Source organism: Hippocampus guttulatus, chromosome 7, assembly GCF_054856545.1.
Source record: "Hippocampus guttulatus isolate MCC_2025c chromosome 7, RoL_Hgut_1.0, whole genome shotgun sequence".
NCBI lineage: Eukaryota > Metazoa > Chordata > Actinopteri > Syngnathiformes > Syngnathidae > Hippocampus > Hippocampus guttulatus.
In genome coordinates, this window is record NC_141267.1 from 2,497,814 (window position 1) to 2,523,659 (window position 25,846).

Genomic DNA, 25,846 nt, shown 5'->3' on the forward strand with positions numbered 1-25,846 from the left:
GTTTGGTGCATATGCACAAACAACAGTCAGGACCCGTCCCCCCACCCGAAGGCGGAGGGAAGCAACCCTCTCGTCTACCGGTGTGAACCCCAATGTACAGGCACTGAGCCGGGGTGCAATGAGTATGCCCACACCTGCTCTGCGCCTCTCACCATGAGCAACTCCAGAGTGGAAGAGAGTCCAACCCCTCTCGAGAGAACTAGTACCAGAACCCAGGCTGTGTGTGGAGGCAAATCCAACTATATCCAGTCGGAACTTCTCTACCTCACACACCAGCTCGGGCTCCTTCCCTGCCAGAGAGGTGACATTCCATGTCCCAAGAGCTAGCTTCTGCAGCCGAGGATCGGACCGCCAGGGTCCCCGCCTTTGGCTGCCGCCCAGCTCGCATTGCACCCGACCCCTTTGACCCCTCCCACGGGTGGTGAGACCATGAGAAGGAGGACCCACGTTGCCTCTTCGGGCTGAGCCCGGCCGGGCCCCATGGGTGTAGGCCCGGCCACCAGGCGCTCGCCAACGAGCCCCACCTCCAGGCCTGGCTCCAGAGGGGGGCCCCGGTGACCCGCGTCCGGGCAAGGGAAACTGAGTGCCATCGATTTTGTCTGTCATAAGGGGTTTTGTGAGCCGTGCTTTGTCTGGTCCCTCACCTAGGACCTGTTCGCCATGGGTGACCCTGCCAGGGGCATAAAGCCCCAGACAACTTAGCTCCTAGGATCATTGGGACACACAAACCCCTCCACCACGGTAAGGTGACGGCTCCCGGAGAGGGCCTTCATACATGTCATGTCATATTGATTTTTGTATTGATTGATGTACTTCTTGTAACTCTTAATAAAGCTCAGGGATGGGATGAAACTGCAGAGATCTGACCAACTCACTGTGGTTTCATCTCTCTTGGCCAGAACTTTGCCTTGGGTGTCCATGTTCCTTTGTCTCTAAACTTCCTACATGTCATGGTGAGGGTTTCTCCAACGAAATGGGCAGGATTCTCCCATGACAGATAGATATTGTGAGCCTTTTCTTGTCACCAAACCACTCATACAATACAATACAATACAATACATCCTGATTTATATAGTGCTTTCACAACAGCAGCAGCTGTAACAAAACGCTTAACAAAACAGTTAACATAAAGTAAAATAATAAACACAACACATAACATAAAACACGGACAGTCGTGCAGTCCTAACCACTTTTCCCCCCATTACCTAACTTCTACAATAGTCGAAGTTTAGACAATAGTCTTCCGGACTTCTTCGTATAGTTTCAGTCATACCAGCCCTCCAATAATTATAAACTGCAACATCAGGTGAAATGTCTCTCATGGGCGCAGCTTGGTGGAGAAATGCTCATGCAATTATCCATCTATCTATTCATTATCTGAACCACTTTTCCTCACGAGGGTCACGGGCATGCTAGTGCCTATCCCAGCTGTCATCGGGCAGTAGGCGGGGCACACGTTGATTGCCTTGCCAGCCAATCGCAAGGCATGCATAGGCAAACAACCATTCACACTCACAATCACACCTCGGGACAATTTTAGAGTGTGCAATAAACCTACCGTGCTTGTTTTTGGAATGTGGGAGGAAACTGTAGTACCCGGAGAAAACCCACCCAGGCACGGGGAGAATCATGCAATAATTTCAAATCACTATAAACTATAAACCGACTACTCTATCAATATGATAAACAAAGAGTGCCATACAGCGCATACTCTTGTTATTTGCTCTGTCTTTGCCAATTAGTTTTACAGTGCAGGTCTGATTGGTTCAGGTTGTTGCAATACAGTATATCGTTTTGTACTTAATCTGGTTTAAATTTGGTAACACATTTTGCCTCATCTTCAAAAATGTATTGTGTGTTTTGTTTTTTCCCGACATGAATGTCCGTTTCCATTTTGTGAAGCCACCACAGAAGGGCATTGATGATGTCAGCGATACGAAATCCGATGAAGACCACAGAACTGCACACACAATGTAGGAAAGTCATGTGAATACGCCAATCCTTTCTCCTCGGTGCAATTTTGTTCACTACAACTTTGAAGCATCGACCTTTGCCATCTGCACTGCCTGGCCGTGTATCCCCAAAGTCAAGGAAGGCAACTCCAAGCCACTTTGGCCTCTTATGCAAATGAATCAAGTGGTATGTCATTTATTATGAGTAACTTCACAATACTGTAATTCAGTGTGATTGGAGTGTACCAACACCACAGAGTCAGCAGCATGCATTTGTGTCAAAGACATGGGTTAAATGAGGACACATTTCATCTGTGCTGTATGTTACACATACAGCACATTTGACAATAAAGTTGTATTCAATTCAATTCAATTTTAACCATTTCATGCATAAATAATGGTAACCTGTCAACTGATAAACTGTCCACTGAAGTAACCGCTGTCCCTGAAAGGGTTAATAGTAGTTTTCACTTAGAATTACCCTTGTATGCCATTTAAGAATAAAACAAAATAAAATATACTGTACACAGCTGTATACAGTTGTTGGTGACTGGTGCCCTCTTCAACACATGCGTTGAATGTGTACGTTTACATGGGAATTTGGGGGGAATGTGAGAATCAATACGAATAAATGAACATAATAACTGTGTTGTATGAAGATTGATTTCTTTCTTTTTTTATCTACCTTATTTTCTGTCAAATTATTACTGTATATATGTTTTATGTTCAATAAACAAACATAATGAAAATAATAATGAAAAAAAATAATACATTTTGGACTTGGGAGAATTCCTCTATAGTAACAGTGCTGCAACCTTACAGTGAAGTGTCAGCATCTCTGCACTAGCTGGAGGGAGTACAAAGGTTAGTGAAATGGAAAGTAGGGCACTGTGACGACTCCATGCACACACTGAGCATGGGTGGAGATAACCACTAAGGAGAATGTCCAAATGCCCCTGACTTAAAATTAAACAACCACAGTGTATGACAATTCATGTTCAACTGTTGTACGTACCAGAATAGAAGGTGAGAGCTCTTCCCCAACCACCTCTGTACTTGAAGAGCTCCTTTCCAAAAGGAGATGACAGCTAAAAGCTACAATGTAAAAATGATGGTCTTGCCGTGCAAGCCATTGTTTACCTATGAGTTGTTGTTAATAAATGAAAACAGCATGGGTGGCTCGTGGTTAGCTCGTCTAGCTCCTGCACTAGTCTGTTAAGTCTGAGGAAGTCATAGAAACATATATTTGTACAAAGCTGTGTCTTTACAGGCGGCCCGGTGGGCGACTGGTTCGTGCATTAGCCTCACAGTGCAGACATGCAGGGTTTGATTCCTCAGGCCTTCCTGTGTGCAGTTTGCATGTTCTCCCCGTGGCTGTGTAGGTTTTCTTTGGATACTCCGGTTTCTTCTCACATTCCAAAAACATGCATGGGAGGTTCATGGAACACTCTAAATTGTCCCTAGGTGTGAGCACGAATGGTTGTATGTCTATGTGTGCCCTGCGATTGGTTGGCAACCAGATCAGGGTGTACCCCGCCTACTGCCCGAAGACAGCTGGGATAGGCTCCAGCTCCCTCCGCGAACCTTGTGAGGATAAAGCGGATCAGAAAATGGATGGATGGATGGATGTGTCTTTACAAACATAGTCTTATCGTTCATACATCGGATTACTGCCATCTTGCTGTCAGAATTCAAGGTCACGGTCAAGGTCATCTTTATTGTCAAATATGCTTTATGTATGACATGCAGCATAGATGAAATTTCTTCATTTGCCTTGCTCTATATTTGTGAGAACGTCAACCTTTTGTCAGCCAAATGCAGACATCAATGCCTCCAGCCCACCACAGAGAAATAATATCTTGCCATTAGATACTTTGTTCTCTTTTACAAGTGCGCTTGCTGTTCATGCTGTTTTTTCAGTTAATGACGGTGGGGTGACAAGGGAAACACTTTTGTGTTTGTGTGTGGCTGGATGTAAAACAAGCGCATGTTTTGCTCTCCATTCAACAACACTTTACACCTCGAGCTTTGTCCACTGCTGTGCTCATTAAAAAACATTTTGTGCACAAATGCGTTGGGACAGACATGAATCTGGCACGCTATTTAACGTTTTAAGTACACATATGCACAAGCGCACCACGTGTTGTATGCAAACGCCTAATTATTCCACTGCGACATCGATGCTAGTTTTGTCACCTTGTCTTTGGCATTTTGCATTGCATGTCAGTATTCATCCTTTCATGCACCCTGTAACCTGATAACATGATACGCTGTCCACTGTAGTAACCGCTCTCCCTGAAAGGGGTTAAACTGGCAGACTTTTCTCAGACAAAGTAATGCAGTGTTTGGTTCAATACACAACATGTAATTCTCTTTGGCTTTTTTCCATTCAACACACACATTAAAAAAATATAAAACATACACACAGATACATACAGCAAGGCTCAAAATAATAGGTTTCGCATCGCATTTTCGAAGGAAAAATTAGCATTTTCTGCCTCATCAAAGCGCATTGAATAGCAAAACTGAGAATAAACCACCAACCAGATAGAAGTAGAAGAGGAAGAAGAACCACCAAGGAGGTCCCAAAAAGCTTTGCATGGCTCACGTCATGTACCACGGATCGTCAGAGGTCGAGGGAATTTCGGCTATTTGTAAAGGTAGTCGTGTAAAGGCAATTTTTTACTTTCAGTGCAGCTTTACTTTTGAAAGCCTCATGAAAATAAATTCAAACATAAGTGAAAATGAGTATACACTAAAATGAGGTTGATTGAAGTTCAGCATGCTGCAGGATTTGGCTTGGAGCAAGAGGGAGAACCAAGCTCATCAGACACGGTATCGTGTTTACTTAAACACGTCATGCCACCTCCTTTAAACGATATAATCTCTTTTTGAATGTTACGCTGATGCGACTTCATTTAGTCTCTTAGTAACAGGTCTCAGCAAGTTCTTCTTCTGGTCGGCAGACAAAGCATCATAACGGGGAACTGGAAATTAAAAATGCGATCGATTCCGGGGTGTGGAGTTCCGTTCCAATCGATTTTTGAGACTCAATGGCCAACCCTAACTATATCTGACAGAGTTACCTCATGCGTCACTGTCCAAACCGGCTAGTAGGTTTTTGTCAACACCCGCCAAAATAAATTTTATCCCGCATTTGACTGGTTGGTGGGTGTTAATTTAGAACCGTTAGACAATACTTTGCGCTCAACTTGTGCCGGTCACAAGAAAATAGGGCATTAAATATGGAGGACTCAAAGGAAGTGACACAAAGAACACATGACGTGAGATGAGTGACAGACAAGAGATCATAAATTTCCTCTTGCATTACTCCACCAAGAATATTGCACAATATCCATCCATTTTCCGATCCACTTATCCTCACAAGGGTCGCAGGGGTTGCTGGAGCCCATCCCAGCTGTCTTCGGACAGTAGGTGGGGGACACCCTGAACCGGTTACCAGCCAATTGGCACGCAGAGACGAAAAACCATCCACGCCCACACTCACACCTAGGGGCAATTTAGAGTGTCCAATCAGCCTGCCATGCATGTTTTTGGAATGTGGGAGGAAAACGGAGCACCCAGAGAAAACCCACGCTTGCCCGGGGAGAACATGCAAACTCCACACAGGGAGGTCGGAGCTGAAATTGAACCCGGTACCTCTGCACTGTGAGGTCGACGTGCTAACCACTGGACTACCGGGCCGCCTTCTGCACAATATTTCATAGTATATCAAATCCTTTTGAAATCATATTCATGTTGGTGAAACACGTTTTTAATGTGTACAACCAATGTCTATACTCCTTTTATGTAAGCCGAACAGACTTGTTTTAAATGTATTTATTTTTTAGTGCAATGTCTTGATTCAGACATGTAGTCAATAAAATTGGAGTTGATAAGTACTAGAGTACAAGATTTTGATCCTTAACAATGATATTGGATACTTTTGGCAAGCCATACATTTATGTGATGGCCATTGAGCAGTAGACCTCTCTTTTAGCGCACGGGAAGCATTCAGTCCCTCTCTCGAGGCTATCCTCTCAGTAGATGAACCTACTCAGTCATCAAGGACATATAAGACAGGAGACACTTTTATTCTTTTAGTTGAACGGCACTCACGCTGCTCTGTTGTCGCTCAAGAACTCTCATCGAAAGCGGGAGCTGCGCCACGTTATCCACCCCCCCCCTCCCATTAACAACTTGGTGTAACCTTGCGCACAACAAAGTAGTGCCATCAACATAACACAGTGGCAAGCATTGCACTCAACATTATGTTCACAAGGCAAATCATTACTACCTTGTAGAAATGCAGGTTAATTCAAAAGTTCACAGAGTCCAACTATTTCCAGTTGATGAACTGCACCAATAAACAAAATGCAGGCCCTTGAGTTGACATGAAGTCTTATCGCACATGTTACCAAACATATTTCAATGGTTGCAAAATGAGAAATATTCTTTCAAATGTTAATTGACATTACATTGTCTTACATGTTACTTCATAAAACCAAACTCCAATAAACAAACACAATCCAATGCAGTCCTGAGTCCAATTCTCAGTAAACAGAAAAAAACACAATGGTTTCATTTTGTTGCGCCAGGTCATTTGATCACTTGGGTGTGTGCTTCTCTGCGAAATAATGCATTTGTGAGTGAAACTTTTTGAAGGTATTGGCTTTCACGACTTTTAAACACACACCACACACATACAAAAAATGATGAGCTGAACTTTACCACAGGCCTGGTGAAGGATACAATGTGTGAGAAAATGTGCTTGCAGGCACAAAGACAAAGTGACAGACAGCACGAAAGATGATGACTTGCATTCACACGGCATGAAACCTGTGGGACAATGGTGATGTGAGTAGGGAGTGAGAAGATATTAGGACTGTTCAGACATGGAGCATACATACCACAATAAACTAAACATATTGTTTGGCTTCAACGACTCTTCACAAAAATATACTTTATGTTATTAACCTTACACTGTTGGTTAAATGGTAAATTCATAAATGTTGATGCATTAATCATTAAACAGTCTACTTTCTGCCAAGAAATTGTCAAGTGCAGTGGTGGTGAGATAAAGTGCTATTTAAATGCACCCCATTTACCATTATGATCAAATTGGATTTTTTATTTTTTCGACGATGACGTATTTTTCCAAAAAACTACAATTAGTAACCCATTTGAGTTGTTTTGGGCTTCACTGTTCACACAGTAAACAAACGGCAAACACAGATATTGGGTGCACGTCCAGGCTATCTATCTATCTCTCTCTCTCTCTCTCTCTCTATCTATCTATCTATCTATCTATCTATCTATCTATCTATCTATCGATCTATCTACTGTATTTATCTATCTATTATCCATCTGTCCAACTGCCTGTCCATCCATCCATCCATCTGATCAAAAACAGTTGCCCTAAGATAAAAAGGGAAATGAGAGGGCTCTGACAAAAAGAGAGTTTACAATAAGCATTGAAAGGGGAAGTCAACCCAAAAAGTCTATTCATAAGAACATGTTTTCACCAGCCCCACGACTCTAAACACGGCATTCTGAGGAGTAAAATCCACCTGTTTTTGTCCATCTGGGGGGGGGCATTTTTTTGAAAGAAACAAACAAAAAACTTTGTAAGATGAAACACAATAACGACTGGACCCCATATTCCTACAAAGTTCTGACATGTCTGCCACAACTATTTGCATCAAATATTGTTTGGATCAGGAGTCATTGTCAACAAATATTTTTTTAAGTGTGTCATACACAGTGGAGATGAGTCTGTTGCTCCCGGAGCACAAGAGCTTTCGTACCGGTATGTACATTTACAAAAATTATGAGCCTCTCTTTTGGGGAATTCTCCTGCCTCTCAGTATTCTTCCATGCCTGTCACTATTATTCTACATCTGTTTGTCAGCTTCCATTATTTTGTCGGTAGGCAAATCTCTTGCTTAAATAACTAGAGCGTATCATGGTCTAAGAGACTAAGACATTGTGTTCCTCATCTGTCAATAAAACATGAGTTTTTAATGGAGAGAAAGGGAGTGAGCTGTGTCTGGACTCCTTGGCTATCCCTGAAGCACCCACTGAGTCCTTGAGTGACTCACTTCTCTCTCTCTCTCTCTCTCTCTCTCTCTCTTGATTTCTCTCTTGGTTCCCCATCCCTCCCTCTTTGTACATCACCCAATCCTCCAGTCTCCTTCCCTCCTTCCTCCGTCTGCCCACAAATTACTCGTTCTAACTGCATTTATATGCCTTTTTTGTCTGTGTGTTGGTATCTGGTTCAGCATCAACCACCCACACACGCAAACTGCTTCATATCACACCACACAAGACATATGTGAATGACCTTCTGCATCACAAAGCTTGCACACAAGCACACCACAGTCTTTTGTCTCCTTATTTCCGGGCTGTTGCCGCTGTCCACCTTTAAGTGATAAAAGACACAGGCAGATGATTGCCTTCAAGAAAAAAGCCACTTTATTTCCCAATCCCTTCTCTTCTCACAGTTCAAACACTTCAACCTCTGACTCTGGCGTGTGATGTCTGGTTGACTGACAAGCTGACCAACCACTTCTCAATCTGATTGATTATATGACATGCAGGTAATTTACTGGTGCATTATAAAAAATATTGATTGCCCTGGCATAACCACCTCCAAATGTTCAGACCAGTTTGTTGTTGTTGGTGTTGTTGTTTATAATTTGTGGTAGCACAGATAAGCATCACATACAGTTTTATATCATGCCACAGCCAGGAATTATTTCAGCACCACACGTACACACATGGGGAAATTGGCATACACACTGACGCAATTCCAACTGATGCAAATGTAACATATTTTGTACTCTTTTTATAAATGGTAATTTGCTTTTGAAGGGATGCAGTGAAAACCACACAAAAAGACTAGATCATAGATTATTTTGCCAACCTGCCCAACTATCCTCATCTTGATGAAAATTGATATAAAGTGTACAGGGTGCAACCCCAGGTGGATTGTCAGAGAAATTGGAAACGAGAATACTGTACACTGTTCTGCAAGTAAGTGATATCATATTTACAGTGCATGAGGAGCCCAATGTTTTCAGGAGGAATAAAACAAAACCATCAGATTCTCATGCAGAATGATAAATCAAACAAGAACCATTTCAATCAATCTCACTCAGTCTCACTCTCACCGATTTTTTTTTTTTTTTTTTTTTTTTTTTTTGGAGAGAGAGAGATAATGGTTCAAGTGTAGAAACACTTTTGTTTTGCTTCATGTTTTCCCTAAACTCACCTGAGGTCTCCGTTTGAGGTACTCCGGCCAGCGTGAAGCCCTTCCCAGTGTAGAACTGCCGCAAGTCGGTGCAGCTCCTGTCCGGTGCAGGCCCAGCTGCCCCGCTCAGACCCGGCAGCAGAGAGAGCGCCAGGACAATCATCTTCACAAGCGTAGTCCAAAAATATCCGGCCGGTAAAAACTGCATTTTAGGACGTATCGGGAGTTCTTCGAATCGTACTTGTCGTATCGGGCACCATAGGAGTGTGGCGGCCGTTTCAACCAGCGACGGGTCCGATAGAGGAATTATGAGAGGGATAAGCAGGATACAGACCGGGCTGGAAGCCTGCTGTATTTTTGCGGACAAGAAACAACCACGCGCGGCTGCGAGTGTCAGGTACAGCCCGCAACCCCTCTCCTTCTCCTTCTTCGAGGCGGAGGGATGCCGTAGACAAAGACAGAGAGAGAGAGAGAGAGAGAGAGAGAGAGAGAGAAAGAGAGAGAGAGAGAGAGAGAGAGAGAGAGAAAGAAAGAAAGAAAGAAAGAAAGAAAGAAAGAAAGAAAGAAAGAAAGAAAGAAAGAAAGAAAGAAAGAGAGAAAGAAAGAGAGAGAGAGGAGAGATGTCACTATCAAAGCCGGATTGATTTTACACAGGGTAACCTGCTTGTTTAAGGATAAAATATGTTGTATCAATAACGTTCTACTATCTTCGAGAATAAAACAAGTAATGTAGCCTAGGGGGTTCGTGTGACGCTATGCCCGTTTCTGCTGTCTCACACCGTCTGACCCTCTCACTCAAGCGTTCGCACAGCGCTACCTGCAGGGTGTCAGGATTTGGAAGGCGTAACAAATGTTGATATTCTCCTCGCATTCTTCAACCAATCATCAGGTTCGCCGAGATCGGGGCGGGGTGGCCATCGGGAATTTCAGGAAACGAAATTAATTTTCATTTCATTGCTTTTTAATTGCCACTTTAAAGCATTGGAACTTACAACACAGATAATTATAGAGTAATTAAACATTTGACTAAGATAATTTTTTTCATTCATTTCAAGCATTTTTATTCAACAGTACAACATCCATCCATCCATCCTTTTTCCGATCCACTTTTCAAGTCAAGTCAAGTCAAGGCAACTTTATTGTCAAATGTGCTCTATGTGCAACATACATTTCATTCCTCTCAACCACAGGAGAGAGAGGACTCCACACAGGAAAGCCGCAGCCAGAATCGAACCCTGCACCTCTGCACTGTGAGGCCGACACGCGAACCACTCGTCCACTTTTTCAGCATGCAAAGTACCAAGTCAAAATGATCTCCCCACTTAAAAAATGCAAAACATTTACTGAGGATTCTTTGTCTCTACAATGTATGTTGTTGTACCTTGCATAACCGAATGAGCCAACGTTGCGTTTGGCTCATTGGCTCATTTTTTGTAATTACCTGAGTTTACTTTGATGACTTGCACTGAATCGAATCAGCCAGGGTTGCATAGTCGCTGCTGACAACCAGCCTCAAGCACACATCAGTCATGGCAGACTTCATGAACTTCATGTATGAAAAGGGTGACTAACAAAAATAAGCGGAGCCGAATAATGCAGTCAAGGAGGTAGCCCATTTCCTCATGTAGAGATGCTTTACCTTGGTGAGTATGTTCCAGAACTGTTCATGAGTCCTCGACTTCAGCTCAATGTCGGTTTGTCGAGTCAAAATCTCACCTTCCACTCCGAAGAGTTCATGTGAAACGGTGTTGCACTGTTTGATGCGAGTGAATCAATCTCAACATCTTCCTGAAAAGGACAGCACATGAAAGTAGCGACCCACCTACTGCCCGAAGACTGCTGGGATAGGCTCCAGCACCTCCCGCGACCCGAGTGAGGATGGAGCGGTTCGGAAGATGAATGAATGAATGAATGAAAGTAGCGACTGGCTCAAGCAAAGCAAGGTCTTGAAAGCGTTTGTCAAACTCTGACAGACCATCATCAATTTGCTCTGTGTTGCGTGCACTGTGAAGTTGCTCACGGGCCTTGCCTTGCTCTGATGCCAGCTTCTGGAAATTTGCCAATGAAAAAGCAGCTTTGAGGTGAAAGTGTTGCATCTTTTGTTTGAAAGCGTTAACCAAGCTGATCATATTGGTCACTGTTTTGTCTTTTAAGGTCATTCAACAAGTTTGTCAGTACGGTTAAAAATTCCAACAGCCACTGACCGTCATTTAGATGCTCGTATTCTGTATGTCCAGATCGATACATGGAAAAACTCCTTCATCTCTGGACAGAGCCCCCAAAATCTTTGGAGGAATTTCCCACTACTGAGGCATCTCATATCAGTGTGTGGTAACAACTCAGAGTGATCGCCTTCTCTAGATGCGCACAGAATAATGATGTCTTTCATGTTGAGTATTTTCGCACATAACGCTTGTTGGTGGATTATGCAATGGTAATTCAAGAAGTCTGGGAACGCATCATCCTGCCTGCACTTGGCAATAAATCCATTCAGCTATTCACATTCATTCGGAATATTTAGTCTAAATAGTTTATCTGTGAAAAGCTGAGATAGGATCCATCTAATGAGGGCACACAGCATCAAGAGTGAACAAATGGATCAGGATGATGCAGAGCAGTTCTCCACCTCTTTAATCATAAAAATGTTTAAGATTATTCCTATCTGACATTTTCAATTAATCAAGATTATTCCATTTTTTTAAACAGCAACATTTGGGGCCATTTAATTTATGTGGTCATTTTCATGATGTGTGCAACCAAATGATCATTACCAATATGCATCTCTTGAAGGAAATCAGTCACCGGTGGAGGATTCAGAACCTTCTCATGCTCACTCTGGCAGGACTGCTGGACTTGATGAATGAGCTGTCTGACACCAGGCAGTCGTTCACCACATCGAACATCCATCCAGCAGGAGAACCAGGAAAGGTCACTGGCAATCTTGAAGTTTGAGTGACACCTCGGAAATGCAGAAATCCCAAACAATATGCCTATAATAAGGAAGCCACTTGTGATTCGCTTATATTCTGTTTAGGCTCAGATGAGAAGAGGTGGGATGAAAGGTATTCATGCTAATCCAGTTTTGAACAGTGATTGACGCGTTGACACACAGAACAATCTCGACTGGTGTCCGTCTTGCATTCCTCCAGTGATTTGCATCTCTTTGTTGTGTCTCAAAACATAACGCAGTTCGGATTTTCGGAGCAGTGATGGCGTTCAAATCTTATGCTTCACTGGATACCAGATGGGTATTGAGTGCATAGTATGCACTTCTATCAATTGCATTGAAATGTTTTTCACAGGTGTTTGTGTCTCAAGACGATTTCGTTCTGCTGCAGTGGTTCCCGTGTGAGGGACCAAGATCTACGCAGAAATCCATCCATCCATCCATTTTCTGATCCGCTTATCCTCACAAGGGTCACGGGGGTTGCTGGACTGTATCCCAGCTGTCTCCAGGCAGTAGGCGGGGGACACCCTGAACTGGTTGCCAGCCAATCGCAGGGCACACAGAGACGAAAAGCCATCCACGCCCACACTCACACCGAGGGACAATTTAGAGTGTTCAATCAGCCTGCCATGCATGTTTTTGGAATGTGGGAGGAAACCGGAGCACCCGGAGAAACCCCACGCAGGCACGGGGAGAACATGCAAACTCCATACAGAAAGGCCAGAGCTGGAATTGAACCCGGCACCTCTGCACCGTGAGGTCAACGTGCTAACCACTGGACCACCGGGCAGGCCTACACAGAAATCACAAAAAAAAAAAAAAAAAAAAATGATCGAATATTGATGGCGGAAAGGCAGAAACAAGGTCGTACTGGTATGCAGACTGTTTCCTTAGAGCTTCACCTCGAAGGAAGGCAATAGTCCACACGTTGCAGAATATTTTAGCCACACCTCAAACAGATGTGTCGAGTGCCGGATGCACAGGCCACCAGAGTCAAATGGTTTGACCTGGGTGTTTATTTTAAGATACTGTACATTTTTAAAGAATTAAGAATCAACTTCAAATATACTGCACATACATATACAGTAGATTGTGTAGGACTATGAATTGTATCAAATATTCATTCATTCATTCATTCATCTTCCGAACTGCTTTATCCTCACTCGGGTCGCGGGGGGTGCTGGAACCTATCCCAGCTGTCTTCGGGCAGTAGGCGGGGGACAGCCTGAATCGGTTGCTAGCCAATCGCAGTGTATCATATATATTCTTGTCATTTCAGATGTGGTATCTGCCATTTACATTTATGGACAGAATATTCATGTATGGGCGGCCCGATTTCAGCTCCGGCCTTCCTGTGTGGAGATGGCATGTTCTCCCCGTGCCTGTGTGGGTTTTCTCCAGGTACTTCGGTTTCCTCCCACATTCCAAAAACATGCATCGTCGGTTAATTGATCACTCCAGATTGCCCTTTGGTATGATTGATTGTGGGTGTAAATACAGTAGTTGTTTATCTCTGTCTGCCCTGCGAGTTCTGGGTGTCCCTCACCTACTGCCGCAAGACAGCTGGGATAGGGTCCTACACATACCCGTGATCCTTGTGAGGATAAGCAGATTTGAAAATGGATGAATGGATATTCAAACTAACTCAAACTTTATGGCATCAATCTAGTGAAATCAAATGAACTAGTTCCATCAAAGTTGGAATGGCCAAACTTGTAGTTCCAAATAATCAATGGCCATTGCCGTATTGTTGGTTGCAAATGATCCCAATTGTCTTTTGTTGTTGTTGTTATTGAATTTAAACTAATAATGGCTTTATACGAGTAACAATGAGTTGCCATCAAATTCAAAATCCGGTTCAGGATTTGTGCGAGCACTTTGAAAACTCCTCAATCCAGATCACCAGAGGCCTCAAATGTCATAAATCTATCGTTCCTTTTTTGCGACTTTCAATAAATTATCTTGTGCTTTCGAAAATTCCAATCCCTGGATTTAAAATTTATGGGCACCTTGACAATGGCCATCAAAAGCCATATGTTTTAACTTACTAGTATTTTATGTGTGGCTCATCTATCATAAGGAAGCACATGCTGTGATGTATGTTTAACAGTACATACTTCAATTAATGCATTAACTATTTATTTTCCAAGGGATTTGTGATTGGGTACTGTATTTGGAAAATATTATTTTATTTAGGATGAAAAAAATAATGGCAAACAGTATTTCTAAACCCCTTGGTTGTAGATTTTCTTTCATATTTGTTTTGTTTTGCAACAACATGTCAGCGTTAACACCACAGGAAAACAATGGAGTGTATCACTGGATCATTTGTGCTCTAGTGCCTCTTGACAAAATTTTATGTTTAATCTTTTCCCCATGCTAAACCAGAGCATTGATGAAAACTATTGCTGGTTGATAACGCACGCGTCGAGTGCAGTGGTTCTTAACCTTCTTAGCGGTACCGAACCCAACCAGTTAATATGCACATTCACCGAACCCTTCATTTGTGAAAAAAATATATATATACAGTATAAGCTCCGGCCTCCCTGTGTGGAGTTTGCATGTTCTCCCCGGGCCTGCGTGGGTTTTCTCCGGGTGCTCCGGTTTCCTCCCACATTCCAAAAACATGCATGGCAGGCTGATTGGACGCTCTAAATTGTCCCTAGGTGTGAGTGTGGGCGTGAATGGTTGTTCGTCTCTGTGTGCCCTGCGATTGGCTGGCAACTGATTCAGGGTGTCCCCGCCTACTGCCCGAAGACGGCTGGGATAGGCTCCAGCACCCCCCGCGACCCTAGTGAGGATCAAGCGGTTCGGAAAATGGATGGATGGATATACAGTATATATATCTTTTTTTTTTTTACAAATTCAAGATATTAAAAAAATGCATTAATTAAAAATAGAAAAAAGTAAATAACGTTTCAAGAGATAAGTATACTTTTTTGTTTTAAATTGTATGATATACGATGACAAAAGTCATAAATTGACAACTATGTGAACTAAATGAATGTTTTTGGAATGTGGGAGAAAACCAGAGTACCCAGAGAAAACCCACGCAGGCCCGGGAGAACATCCAAACTCCACACAGGAAGGCCGGAGCTGGAATTGAACCCGGTACCTCTGCATTGTGATGTCGACGCGCTAAGCACTGGACCACCAAAGCTCACAGGACCTGGTATTCCCAGGCGGCCTCGTATCCAAGCACTAACTAGAGACGCCCCTGCTGAGCTTTAGACATCGGATGAGAGCGGGCATACGGAGGGTGGTATGGCCATAAAATGATTCAGTTTACCTTCTGCTATAATTCAATTGTGCAGTCTAAGACTGAGACTGAGTGACAGACTGAGCACCGGGACATTCCACTGCGCTTACGCATGACGCACTTATCCGGGGAAGAACAAGTCATGCTCACCAACCACATATAATTGAGACAGGAACTCAACGGTTTACTTACTTTCTTTCCACTGTGTTGCTGTAAATGATATACATTATCTCAAATGTCTGAAGTATCAAAAGTATAAATATTTGAATTTGATATTAGCATACATAGATCCGATGTCTGTGGTATTGATATTTCCGTTGCCATCGGCACATCACTCATAAATAGAGGAATTATCGCTGGATTAAGGTGGACATGGGTACATAAATTACTTCAGTTGTGTGGGGCCCAGCTCTGAATGGATGTCATGTAATGTCACTCATCTGATTTATATTATAAAATAAATGTTTTGGTTGGGATTGAAATGTAAATTCTCATTTCACAGTGGCTGTAACCTATTTCAATGATTGAAGTTATTTTAAGACAGCGGTTGAACTCGGTCTGTCTGATCACTCTGTCTCACAAAATGGTTGTCTATGAGTAAGAACAACACACTGCTACTTGATCGGCTTGTCATAGTAGGAAATATGTGAGACTACTGGCAATCACATTTGTACTGAATATTTTTCCTGGTGGTAAAAAAAAGTAAAATAAAAATACATATATGAAATACCATCTTAACCGAAAACAAAGTTTACTCAGGACATTGTCTAAATAAATGACACCTTCACAGTGTCAAGGGAAAATAAAAAGAGTAATTCATCCACTGCCGGGTGAGTTGGCTGTGTTCCTCATCAACAAAAATTCTATGTGATCCTGATTTATGACGTTAAAACCTCACTGCAAATGGGTACAATCGGAGAGCTGGGTGGTAAAGGTTCATGTAACAATCCTGTTGGGGAGTGTCAGTTGACAACAAAGAGCTCACTGTTGGCTCAACCATATCAAAGTCAGTAAATTATAAATTTGTACTCCTAGACTTATTCTCAAGTCATCATACTGGCACCTTGCTCCTGCACGTTCTCGCACATAATTATCATGCTGTCATAATGGGTTCTCTTTTTCCAAGTGCATGCCTGTGAAGCAGCATAGCATGAAGATGACAAAGAATCAGAACTAAAGCTGAGAAGCCTGATAGAACCTGCACTTTTGGACTTGTAAGCACACAGTCTTCGACCAAGCTTAGGAGTTAAAATGACATGTTTCTTTCACGAGCTCATTCATTAAGTCATTTTGGGTTGTATCTGCCAGAAGCAAAAGAGATGGCAAGCATCAGTGACACAACGGTGGATATAGTGATAGTGTGTACTTACATGCATTATTGCAGAGACAGTAAAAATGGTCCACAATCATCATCACTGGCTGGTATAAAACACACGCACGCACACACACACACACACACACACACACACACACAGACGCACGCACGCACGCACACACAACTATAAACAATAAATCAAATAAATAATGAAGCCATGTCTGTTTTAATATCTTAGCTGCCACTCCCACTCCAAACTATCTGCCACTCAAGATAAAATCACTTGGCCACTACCAATAAACATTGACATAATGGCATTGGAGTGAATTATTGGCTGGGGTCCAGGCCAACAGAGACCGGCTCCAACCTGAAAAATCTCATCTTAATGAAGGTTAGGCTCTGCTGTAGTCAGTTAATGTAAAAAGAGGAATTATAAAAGAGTGGCAATTTTCAGAAGGGACTTATAAAAGGTCATTTTCATAAAAAACAAAAAAATATATCCTAAAGGTCTATAAAAATGATGTACATAACTTTGCTTTGCTTTTTTTTTTTTGCTTAAATCTCCTTCTCCCATTTTGCAAAATGCATCTATACACTCTCCCATAGTTTAATGTCCCACAAATTTGAAATTGGACTGCAATACAGTATTTGGGGGATAGCAATACTGTAATGTAATAAAATAGCGATTGCAAGTATATTTTATTAATGATGATTATATTATTATTTATTATTATCCTGCCATAACTGTCCTGCTTTCATAATCACCTTTTTTTAACCTTGTTCTAAACCTCAGTGTGTTTCTTGTACTGTCTGAAAATGGGCATAGATGCACAATTTGTATAGCTGTGTAAAGTTTAAAACTTATTTTTTAAAATATAAGCAAGAACATTTTGCAATGTATTAAAAAAGTATCGAATGGTGACACTAAATTATTCAACCGAACCGTGATTTTTTTTTTTTGTCTCATTGCACCCCTAATATATTGAAATAAGTATTTAACATGGGACCATTTGTCCCTGAATACATTTGGCTCAACCACTGAATACATGTCCAAAGGTGCTATTGACATGAAATGTTCACCAGATGTTAGGAACCACCCACATAATCCACACATGCAAGGAAAGCAGAAAAAGTAAGGGCTGAAATTACGTTGTGTGTAATTATGTGAAATGACATACGAAAAAAAATCTTGAAATTACCAATCGAAAAGCTTTTGTTTGCAATGACAGCTTCAAAGTGCCTCCTGTGTGGAGAAACTAGATGCATGCATTGCTCTGATGTGAATTTGGCCCATTCCTCCAAACGAATTAGTCTTCAAATCTTGAAGGTTCAATGGGTTTTGTTTGCGGCCCTTGACTTTCAGTTCTATCAGAGTTTCAATATTTCAGCCGCTGTGTGTGTGTGTGTGTGGGGGGGGGGGGGGGGGGGCTGGGTGTGGGTGTGTGGGTGTTTGGATATATATGTATTTGTGACGTCTGGATTTTTCTTTCTTTGATGGAAGAGTATTGCTAATTTGTCAAAGTGCCTGAAAGTCACGTGCCAAGTAAAATATTAGAAAGAATAGTTTGTCACCAAATGTTTGGAGGACGCTTCTGCTCATGGTTAAGTTGAGGTTCTATTCTCCAAGATTCACATACAAAAAGGCTTTTAGCAGCTACTGCAGTCTCTCAAATGAAGCACTGGTGCCACATTTGCGGTTGTTGTTTTCGTTGATTGAGCAATGTGCAATGAACCAGGAAATGTAAAATTAAGTATGACTTTGCAATTACTGCAGGTTTTTGATTTAAGTGTTCTCTTATGGAAGACACTGAGTTTATTTTAACGGTAAGGTCAGCAATATCAAATGCCGTGTTCCACGGTGGGGTTCTCGACTGTTTTCAATTTTTATTCATTCAAATTTCAATTTTATTTATTTAGAAGCGCTTGTTCGTCTTAATGACCATTCACGTGAATATGCGCCAGACTGTTTTCACATGGTAAATTCTTTGAGACAAATAGACATTTGACAGGTTGGTGTTAGATATGAAGAATGAAAAACAAATACAGCACAGAAGTATGCAGTGACAATCAAAGTTCAATGAAAGTGCTTAAAGGAGACATCAGTCAATCTGTTTTCGATAAATGATTGTTGTCGCCAGGAAGCTCGAGAGTATCTCAGCATATTGACAACCGCTGATGCTTGTATGGACAATATATCAAAAAATATCAAAACAATCACCAGAATATTTTGGATTTTCCTCATTAATTAAGCAACATTAAGCTTGAGTGGGCACCTTTGGCGACGGTAATGTTCATTAAAAAAATATATTGGTGCGATCATTTTGGGATTTTCACACATTGATGTGGGCATAGGTAGGGATGTGCACATACATTTTGGTAGCATTTGCTCAAAGTTTTCTGACATCAAGTGACGGTCAGTTTTTTTATGGAGAGGAAAACACTCAACAGCCATATCGTCTGTCATCAAGTGTGGTTCTTATTTCCGAAACTAACAGTCGACTGCTCAGTTAGAATTTTGACAACTGCTCAATGTGCTGGTGCTTTTAAGAAAGAGATTGATTGACAAGCTCCAACTTGTGCAAAATAGAGCAGCACGAATGGATCTTCATTGCTGGCAAGTGTCATTGGCATGCATAATTGTTTTTACCTGTTCAGGGTTGAAGAGAAGCTGCAGTGTCTTGCTCATGAATTTCAACAAAACCATGAGATTACTTGCCGAGGAAGTACATGATCTGTATATTGACTTCTACTACATCACGTTACAGTATAGGTCAAAATCAGATTTGCACATAAATTGAGTATTTCCATATAATGGGGAAAAATGTTTCAAAATCACATAACGGTCAGTTATCCAATCACCTTTCATTCTGATTTTGTTTGCCCTTTTGCACGAACTTCTTAAGATTTTATTTCTAAAGTATTTTGCGCGTATTGGATCGTCCCCTCTTGAAGCCAAAAACAATTGCCAGCTAACTAGCCAATGAATTCATAAGCAAACCCCAACTGAAGATTTTGTCACCAGACTGAGCAATATCATCATGCAAAAACAATATGGGAAACTTTAACGCATCACAACAGTGGAACCCAAAAATAAGATGCAGGGGATTAAAACTATTGCAGGGATGGATGGTAGAAGACTTGGAGTGTTTGGGTTGGATGATTCAAGACGTTCATACAGGAACTTGAATTGCCCTTCAGCAAGACTTGTCTGATTGCTTCAACGGAGCCTGTGTTTCTTTTACAGGCAGGCTGATGAAAGACTGTCAAACACTTTCAACTTGATTTGCCTTCAAGGTTGAAGGACTGAACTGTGCGAGTGTAATGGGTAATTATCACTTGACTTACTTTATCTTCCCCCAATCAGCAATAAGAAATACATAGCACATTATGTTGGACGGCCCATTTCTTTACTTCTCAGAAATCTACCAACAGTACCACTTGGGTTGAGGTCAGGTGTGGCATTCTTTCTATTTGTCCCTCAGCAGAATCAGGGAGTCCCTGACGGCATGCTCTCCAGCACCTCCTTCATGGACTTCAAAAATCATATAGGTAGGGGATACAGGGGGCAAAATTGTGAGGGGAAACCATAATTTTAAGTTGAAAAAGTCATTGTATTTTATTTTTTGGATTACCGTATTTTCCGCGCAATAAGCCAGTTCGGAGTATAAGGGCGCACTTTCAATGAATGGCCTATTTTAAAACTGTTTTCATATATAGGGTGCACCGTATTATAAGGCATATAATAGATACAATAGAAAGCTACAATCATGACTGCAGTTCTGTTATGCATCCACTAGATGCAACTAAACTAAAGGGAACGCAATACAATACAGCTTCATTTATATAGCGCTTTCACAACCGCTTTACATGATCAAATAGGACAAGCTGATAAAATTGATCACATTTGGGGGGGAAAAGCTTGCATGACAAATGTAATCTCTCCCAACTTGTCAAGCAGATGGCTGTGTCCATCTTTCCATTTTCAAATCCGCTTCATCCTCACAAGGGTCATAGGCCATGCTGTAGCCTATCCCAGCTGTCTTCGGCCAGTAGGCGGGGGACACCCTGAACTGGTTGCCAACCAGTCGCAGGCAGATGGCTGTTTCTTACCCGGAATACCTACAGTATATCTATGTATGATTGTTTTTAACTTCGTGAAAAGGGATGCCAATATGTCTATATAAAACTGTGGCAAAAATAGGCATTATATTCATATTGCATGACAACAAAAGGAAAACATTTTGTCTTACACCAGATGCCATTTGCTGGAGAGGATAAAGTAAAAGTAAAAGGCCTGTGCATCCACCATTACAGAAGCATTCAAGCATTCAAGCATTCATCATGCTGGTAAAGAAAATTGTAGTTGGCATTTTGTCAACAGCTTTATTATTTCAAATAATGTGACATAAGTGGAAAGGCACTGTGAGTGGCTGTTTTGCCTATTTAGCACACCATTTCATAACAATGTTGGAGTCTTTGTTACATTATACTACCATATATATATATATATATTATACTACTACCATAATAATACAACTATGACTACAAACTGTAGCTGTCATGGATCATATCAGTGAGTGATAAAAAAAAATACAATTAATATCTACATGTCAGTCTGCTGTCTTCTATATTATGCACTATTTACAGAAAATTAATCTACATATTTTTTATATAAATATATAATATATAGATTTGTATTTACACCTCTTGAAAAAAGTAGTGCTGTGCCATCTACAAAGTATGCTAGGAGAGTTAAATACAAGTGAACACACGCAGCGGTCAGTGCAGGTAATATAAAATGCTCACACTCTTGAATCAACAGTTCGTCTTCCGTCATTGTTATCATCATCATCGTCATCAACAACACCATCAATGATCATTATTGGGCACAAACTAAAAACGAGTGGCCGAACTGTGCTCAAAGACATTTTAAGCACTAAACAACCACACACTGGACGCGGTTGCTTCTCAGTCCCCGATTCTGTCACTCAACCGTCAGCGGGGTTACCATGGTGACTGCAGCAACAGGAAAGTCGGCAGGCTCAAATGTAGTAGTTGGAGAGTCAGCATGCTGGCTGAACCTGAAAGAGGTGTCTGATGTAGAAGATGTAAAAGGGAAGAGAGTGGAAAGGTGAGTGAATAAGGTGCTTGAAGATTTATACAGGCGCATCAGATATTATTTGTTTGTTTGTTTGTTTGTTTATTGTTTATTGAGCATATATAGTATACACAGTAACAGGTTGACAAAAGTCAAACAAAAATTATGTAAGGAAAATTAGAAAGTAGATATAATAGTTATGAATGCTAACACTTTGCTTTTCTTCTTTCTACCCCCCAATTTTGCTGCTGTAGACTGTAAATTTCCCCAGTGTGGGACAAATAAAGGATATCTTATCTTATATTTATATACTCATTGTTTAACCTGCCTTTCATCTTTAATTTGATGGAAGTCAAAAAGGACAAAGTTGGAAGTCAAAAAGGACAAAGTTGCATGTTCACTATTATAATACAGTTTCCTGAACCAAGAAGCCCGGGAATGTTCAGTTCCTGGTAATATAAATTCCAAGTCATACAAAGTTCCTGTGACCCAGGTGGTTTGCATTTCCACCACATCACATAGTTCGGTGTAGGTGACGCAAACGACACTGATGATGTAAGCAGGGGGGAGATGTTGTGTTACCTCATTATTAATTACTGACACTTGAAGGCTCTTAAACATCATTACAGTTAACAGAAAATGCTTCAGGCATTCACCCATCACTCCATTACCTAGAAACGCGTATCCTAACAAGGTCCGCGGGCATGCTGGAGCCTATCCCACATGTTATCGGGCAGTAGGCGGGGGGACACCCTGAGCTGGTGGCCAGCCAATCGCAGGGCACACACAGACGAACAACCATTCACACTCACACTCACACCTAAGGACAATTTAGAGTGTTCCATTAACCTGCCCCACATGTTTTTGGAATGTAAGAGGGAACCGGAGTACCTGGAGAAAACCCATGTCGGAAGAAGATGCAAACTCCACATAACTCCTCTGCGCTGTGAGGCACACGTGCTAACCAGCCAACGACCGTACAGCCCATGCTTCCAACAGTGACCTTTAAAGTTAGTGTATTAATGTATATCTTATAAAACAGATAACTTGAAATATAAAATGAATATTTCAATGTATCTTAAAATGTGAAAATCAGAATGAAAGGGTTGTTGCTTACGTATACTTTTCTTTGATCTACTCTTTATCTCAATACGGCAATTGAAAACTGATGAATAAATAAATAAACATGAGTTTTTACTGTTTACACTCGTTACATTTGGAAGATGTTACAATGTATTGTTTTCAGTGTAGCTAGGCACAAACCCTCAATGTAAGCAAGATAATCCGATACAGTTACTAGTTACCTGTTATAAAATGTCTTTATAGTAATGTAATCCCAATAATACCATAATATTAAAGTAATGTAATTTGTAATCACTTGTGGATTACTCAGTACCAAATATGCTTTAAAAAATTGTAACTAAGTAAAAAAAAAAAAAAAGACAGAGGAAGCCTGAGCACCTACGATTCAAATCCAAAGCAAAAGAACTGTGAGGCAGATGTTCTAACCACTTCTATAAGATAACCTTTATTAGTCTCGCAATGGAGAAATTCCCAATTCACAGCAGCAAAGTTATGAAAGGAAGAAGTAGAACAACAAAATATAGGAGCTGCTGGAAAGGCAGCCACTCTCGCGGCGCCATTTTGAAGTCAAAATAACAAAAATAACACAACACAACACATAGGACACAAACAGTCATGCAATCTTCACCACTTTTCTGCATACACTTTGTTGTCTGAAGCAGTTATAGATGAAAGAGGAGAGGATCAAAGTGTCCCTTCACCAGTGGATCAGAGATGTCATGCTGAAAATGTGCACACGTCTGCTACAAGCTAAGTTTTGAAAGCAAACACGAAGCTGTAGCGTCCATTGACGAAAATAGATCAGTTCACTTCTCCTGTCCCACGTAATCCGCTTCAAACTCCAAGCCGCAACTCCCAGTTCCAAATCCACATCGGCGCTCCGCGCTAACGCTCCTTTCTTCTCATCTTTGGCTCCTCAAGCCTTACATCCATCCAGCCCCAGACCGTTCAACAGCACCGATCTCTCCGCTGAACAAAGCGAGGCTGTGAAAAATGCTGCCCGTTACAGGTGCAAGACACAAGCGCCCCGGGACTGTCCAGCAACGACAGTCAAATGGCGCCGACATTCCTCCCAGTCAAAAACAGTGCTGGTATACCCATGCTGCCGAGAAGGCGCAACCACCAAGCACAGAGTCTCCTCCTTGATGAATGTCGTGGCCAAAAAATGCTGAAAAAAGTCCACATCAGGTCCACACGACGTAACAACAAACACAAAGTGACAAAACAAACACAAAAACAACAAAAAAAAAGCAAGGCTCATGAGAGCACTCGCTGGCGGCTGCCTACTCGGGCGCCATCTTGACTTCAAAGATGCTATACCATGCTGCAAAGACAGACAGACACTTGACTGGTTCGCACATCGGATTTACAGGACAGAGGTCAGGGGTTTGAATCCAGGCTTCCTGTGTGGAATTTGAATGTTGCATGCCTGCCTGTGTTTCCTCTGGGTACTCCCGTTTCCTCCCACATCCCAACAACATGCCTAGTGGGTTATATGAATACTTCAAATTGTCCATAGCTGTGATTGAGTGTGAATGGTTGTTTGGCTATTTGTGCTCTGCGATTGGTTGGCAACCAGTTCAGGGTGTACCACACTTACTGCCCAAAGACAGCTGGGATAGGTTCCAGCATGCCTGCGACCCTTATGTGGATAACCAATTTGGATAATGAATGGATGGGTGGGTGTATGTGTGTATCACACACACACACACACACACACACATACACACACATACACACACAGTAACGGAGTTACATATTCAGGATACAAATCTTTTAGCTGCATCGTAGAAGTTAGCAGTTATCTGATAGCAACGCAAACAATTCAATTCATTGTGTACCATGGTCAATTGAAAAGTGCTTATTAAGGGTCCTGCAGTGAAAAGGGGGTTTAAGATGAGGATGCGAGAGATTGCCTACCAGTGGGGGAGAGTTGACATGATGGGGAATGTGGCGGTGAGGAGGATGAAGAGGAGCCCTATCCGTCATCACTGGACGGTGTCCACTGGATAAATCAGCTGTGTTAATACCTAAGCACATAAATAACCCAAGAGAACATGATTATCTATCTGGTGAAGCAACTTCAGAGCAGCACTTTGATTGTGTTTGGTCACTCACATGGCATAGTGATAAGAAAATGACTGAGCATAAGCATTTAAGTTCAGACACACCACAAAGGCAACTCAGTTGACAACAAAGCAACATAAACCGATCCAAAATCCTTTCTATGTAATCTGATTAGAGGCATTACCTTTCAAATATTGTTTTGACTTAGCTCCCCAATATAAGAGTTGCACATAGAAATTCCTTTTGCAGTTTCCTTAATAAATATTTTGTTATTGTGGCAATTATTTGCATTGGTGTGATGTGTAACATCACAAGATGCAATCATTTAGTGGTTGACATTTCCTATACTATTTTTTTTTTAATTTTTTGCCGGAGATTGAAAACATTTTTTTATGTTAAATTTACATAAAAATGTTATGGGACAAAAGATGAACATTTCAGCTTTTCAAGAAAAACATCAAGTAGCATTACTATTTCCATACTGTACTTTCATCCAGATTGCAAAGCCAATTTAGGCTACGTTCGCATTGAATGGCGTGATGCCAAATTCGGAATTTGTGTTAAATCCGATCATTTTATGTTATGCATTCACATTACAAAAAAATATATATATAATAATTAAGCTCTTAATGTGAATGCAACACGTCTGTGATGCAAGAAGCATGTGTTACTCAACACTGTTACTGAAAACAACTTTTCAGATTCACAGAGGATTCTTAGTAGTCACCCTCCTAAGCACTCTACTCCACCAGCGCGGCGTGCATATCGGGATTTTGATTGCGTATAGGTTGGATGTAGATAGATGAACATTAATACTGCAGACACATCACGCACATGTCCAATTTATATCAACATCCGATAGAGGCCCAGGTC

General features: G+C 41.5%; 2 protein-coding genes and 1 long non-coding RNA gene across 4 annotated transcripts in view; 1 reads left to right on the forward strand and 2 right to left on the reverse strand.

Moving 5' to 3' along the window:
• The window catches only part of gpc1a (glypican 1a), a 39,980-nt gene extending 30,334 nt beyond the window's left edge, over nucleotides 1-9,646 (reverse strand). The window contains exon 1 of the mRNA XM_086116481.1: nucleotides 9,226-9,646. Coding sequence (XP_085972607.1) covers nucleotides 9,226-9,412 — 187 coding nt within the window. The 5' untranslated portion in view covers nucleotides 9,413-9,646. The remainder of the gene's footprint in view (nucleotides 1-9,225) is intronic.
• Nucleotides 9,647-17,843: 8,197 nt separating this feature from the next.
• LOC147201973 (uncharacterized) lies at nucleotides 17,844-20,273 on the forward strand. Its single transcript, XR_015101445.1, has 3 exons — nucleotides 17,844-17,857; nucleotides 19,970-20,050; nucleotides 20,208-20,273. It is a non-coding gene; the product is annotated as an uncharacterized LOC147201973 (long non-coding RNA).
• Nucleotides 20,274-21,094: 821 nt separating this feature from the next.
• The window catches only part of LOC147201974 (glypican-5-like), a 60,532-nt gene continuing 55,780 nt past the window's right edge, over nucleotides 21,095-25,846 (reverse strand). The window contains exons 10-11 of one of the 2 annotated variants that reach the window (XM_086116390.1): nucleotides 24,827-24,936; nucleotides 21,095-21,819 (exon numbers count right to left, since the gene is read on the reverse strand). In XM_086116390.1, coding sequence (XP_085972516.1) covers nucleotides 21,730-21,819; nucleotides 24,827-24,936 — 200 coding nt within the window. In that variant the 3' untranslated portion in view covers nucleotides 21,095-21,729. The remainder of the gene's footprint in view (nucleotides 21,820-24,826; nucleotides 24,937-25,846) is intronic. The other variant, XM_086116391.1, reaches the window with a different exon arrangement.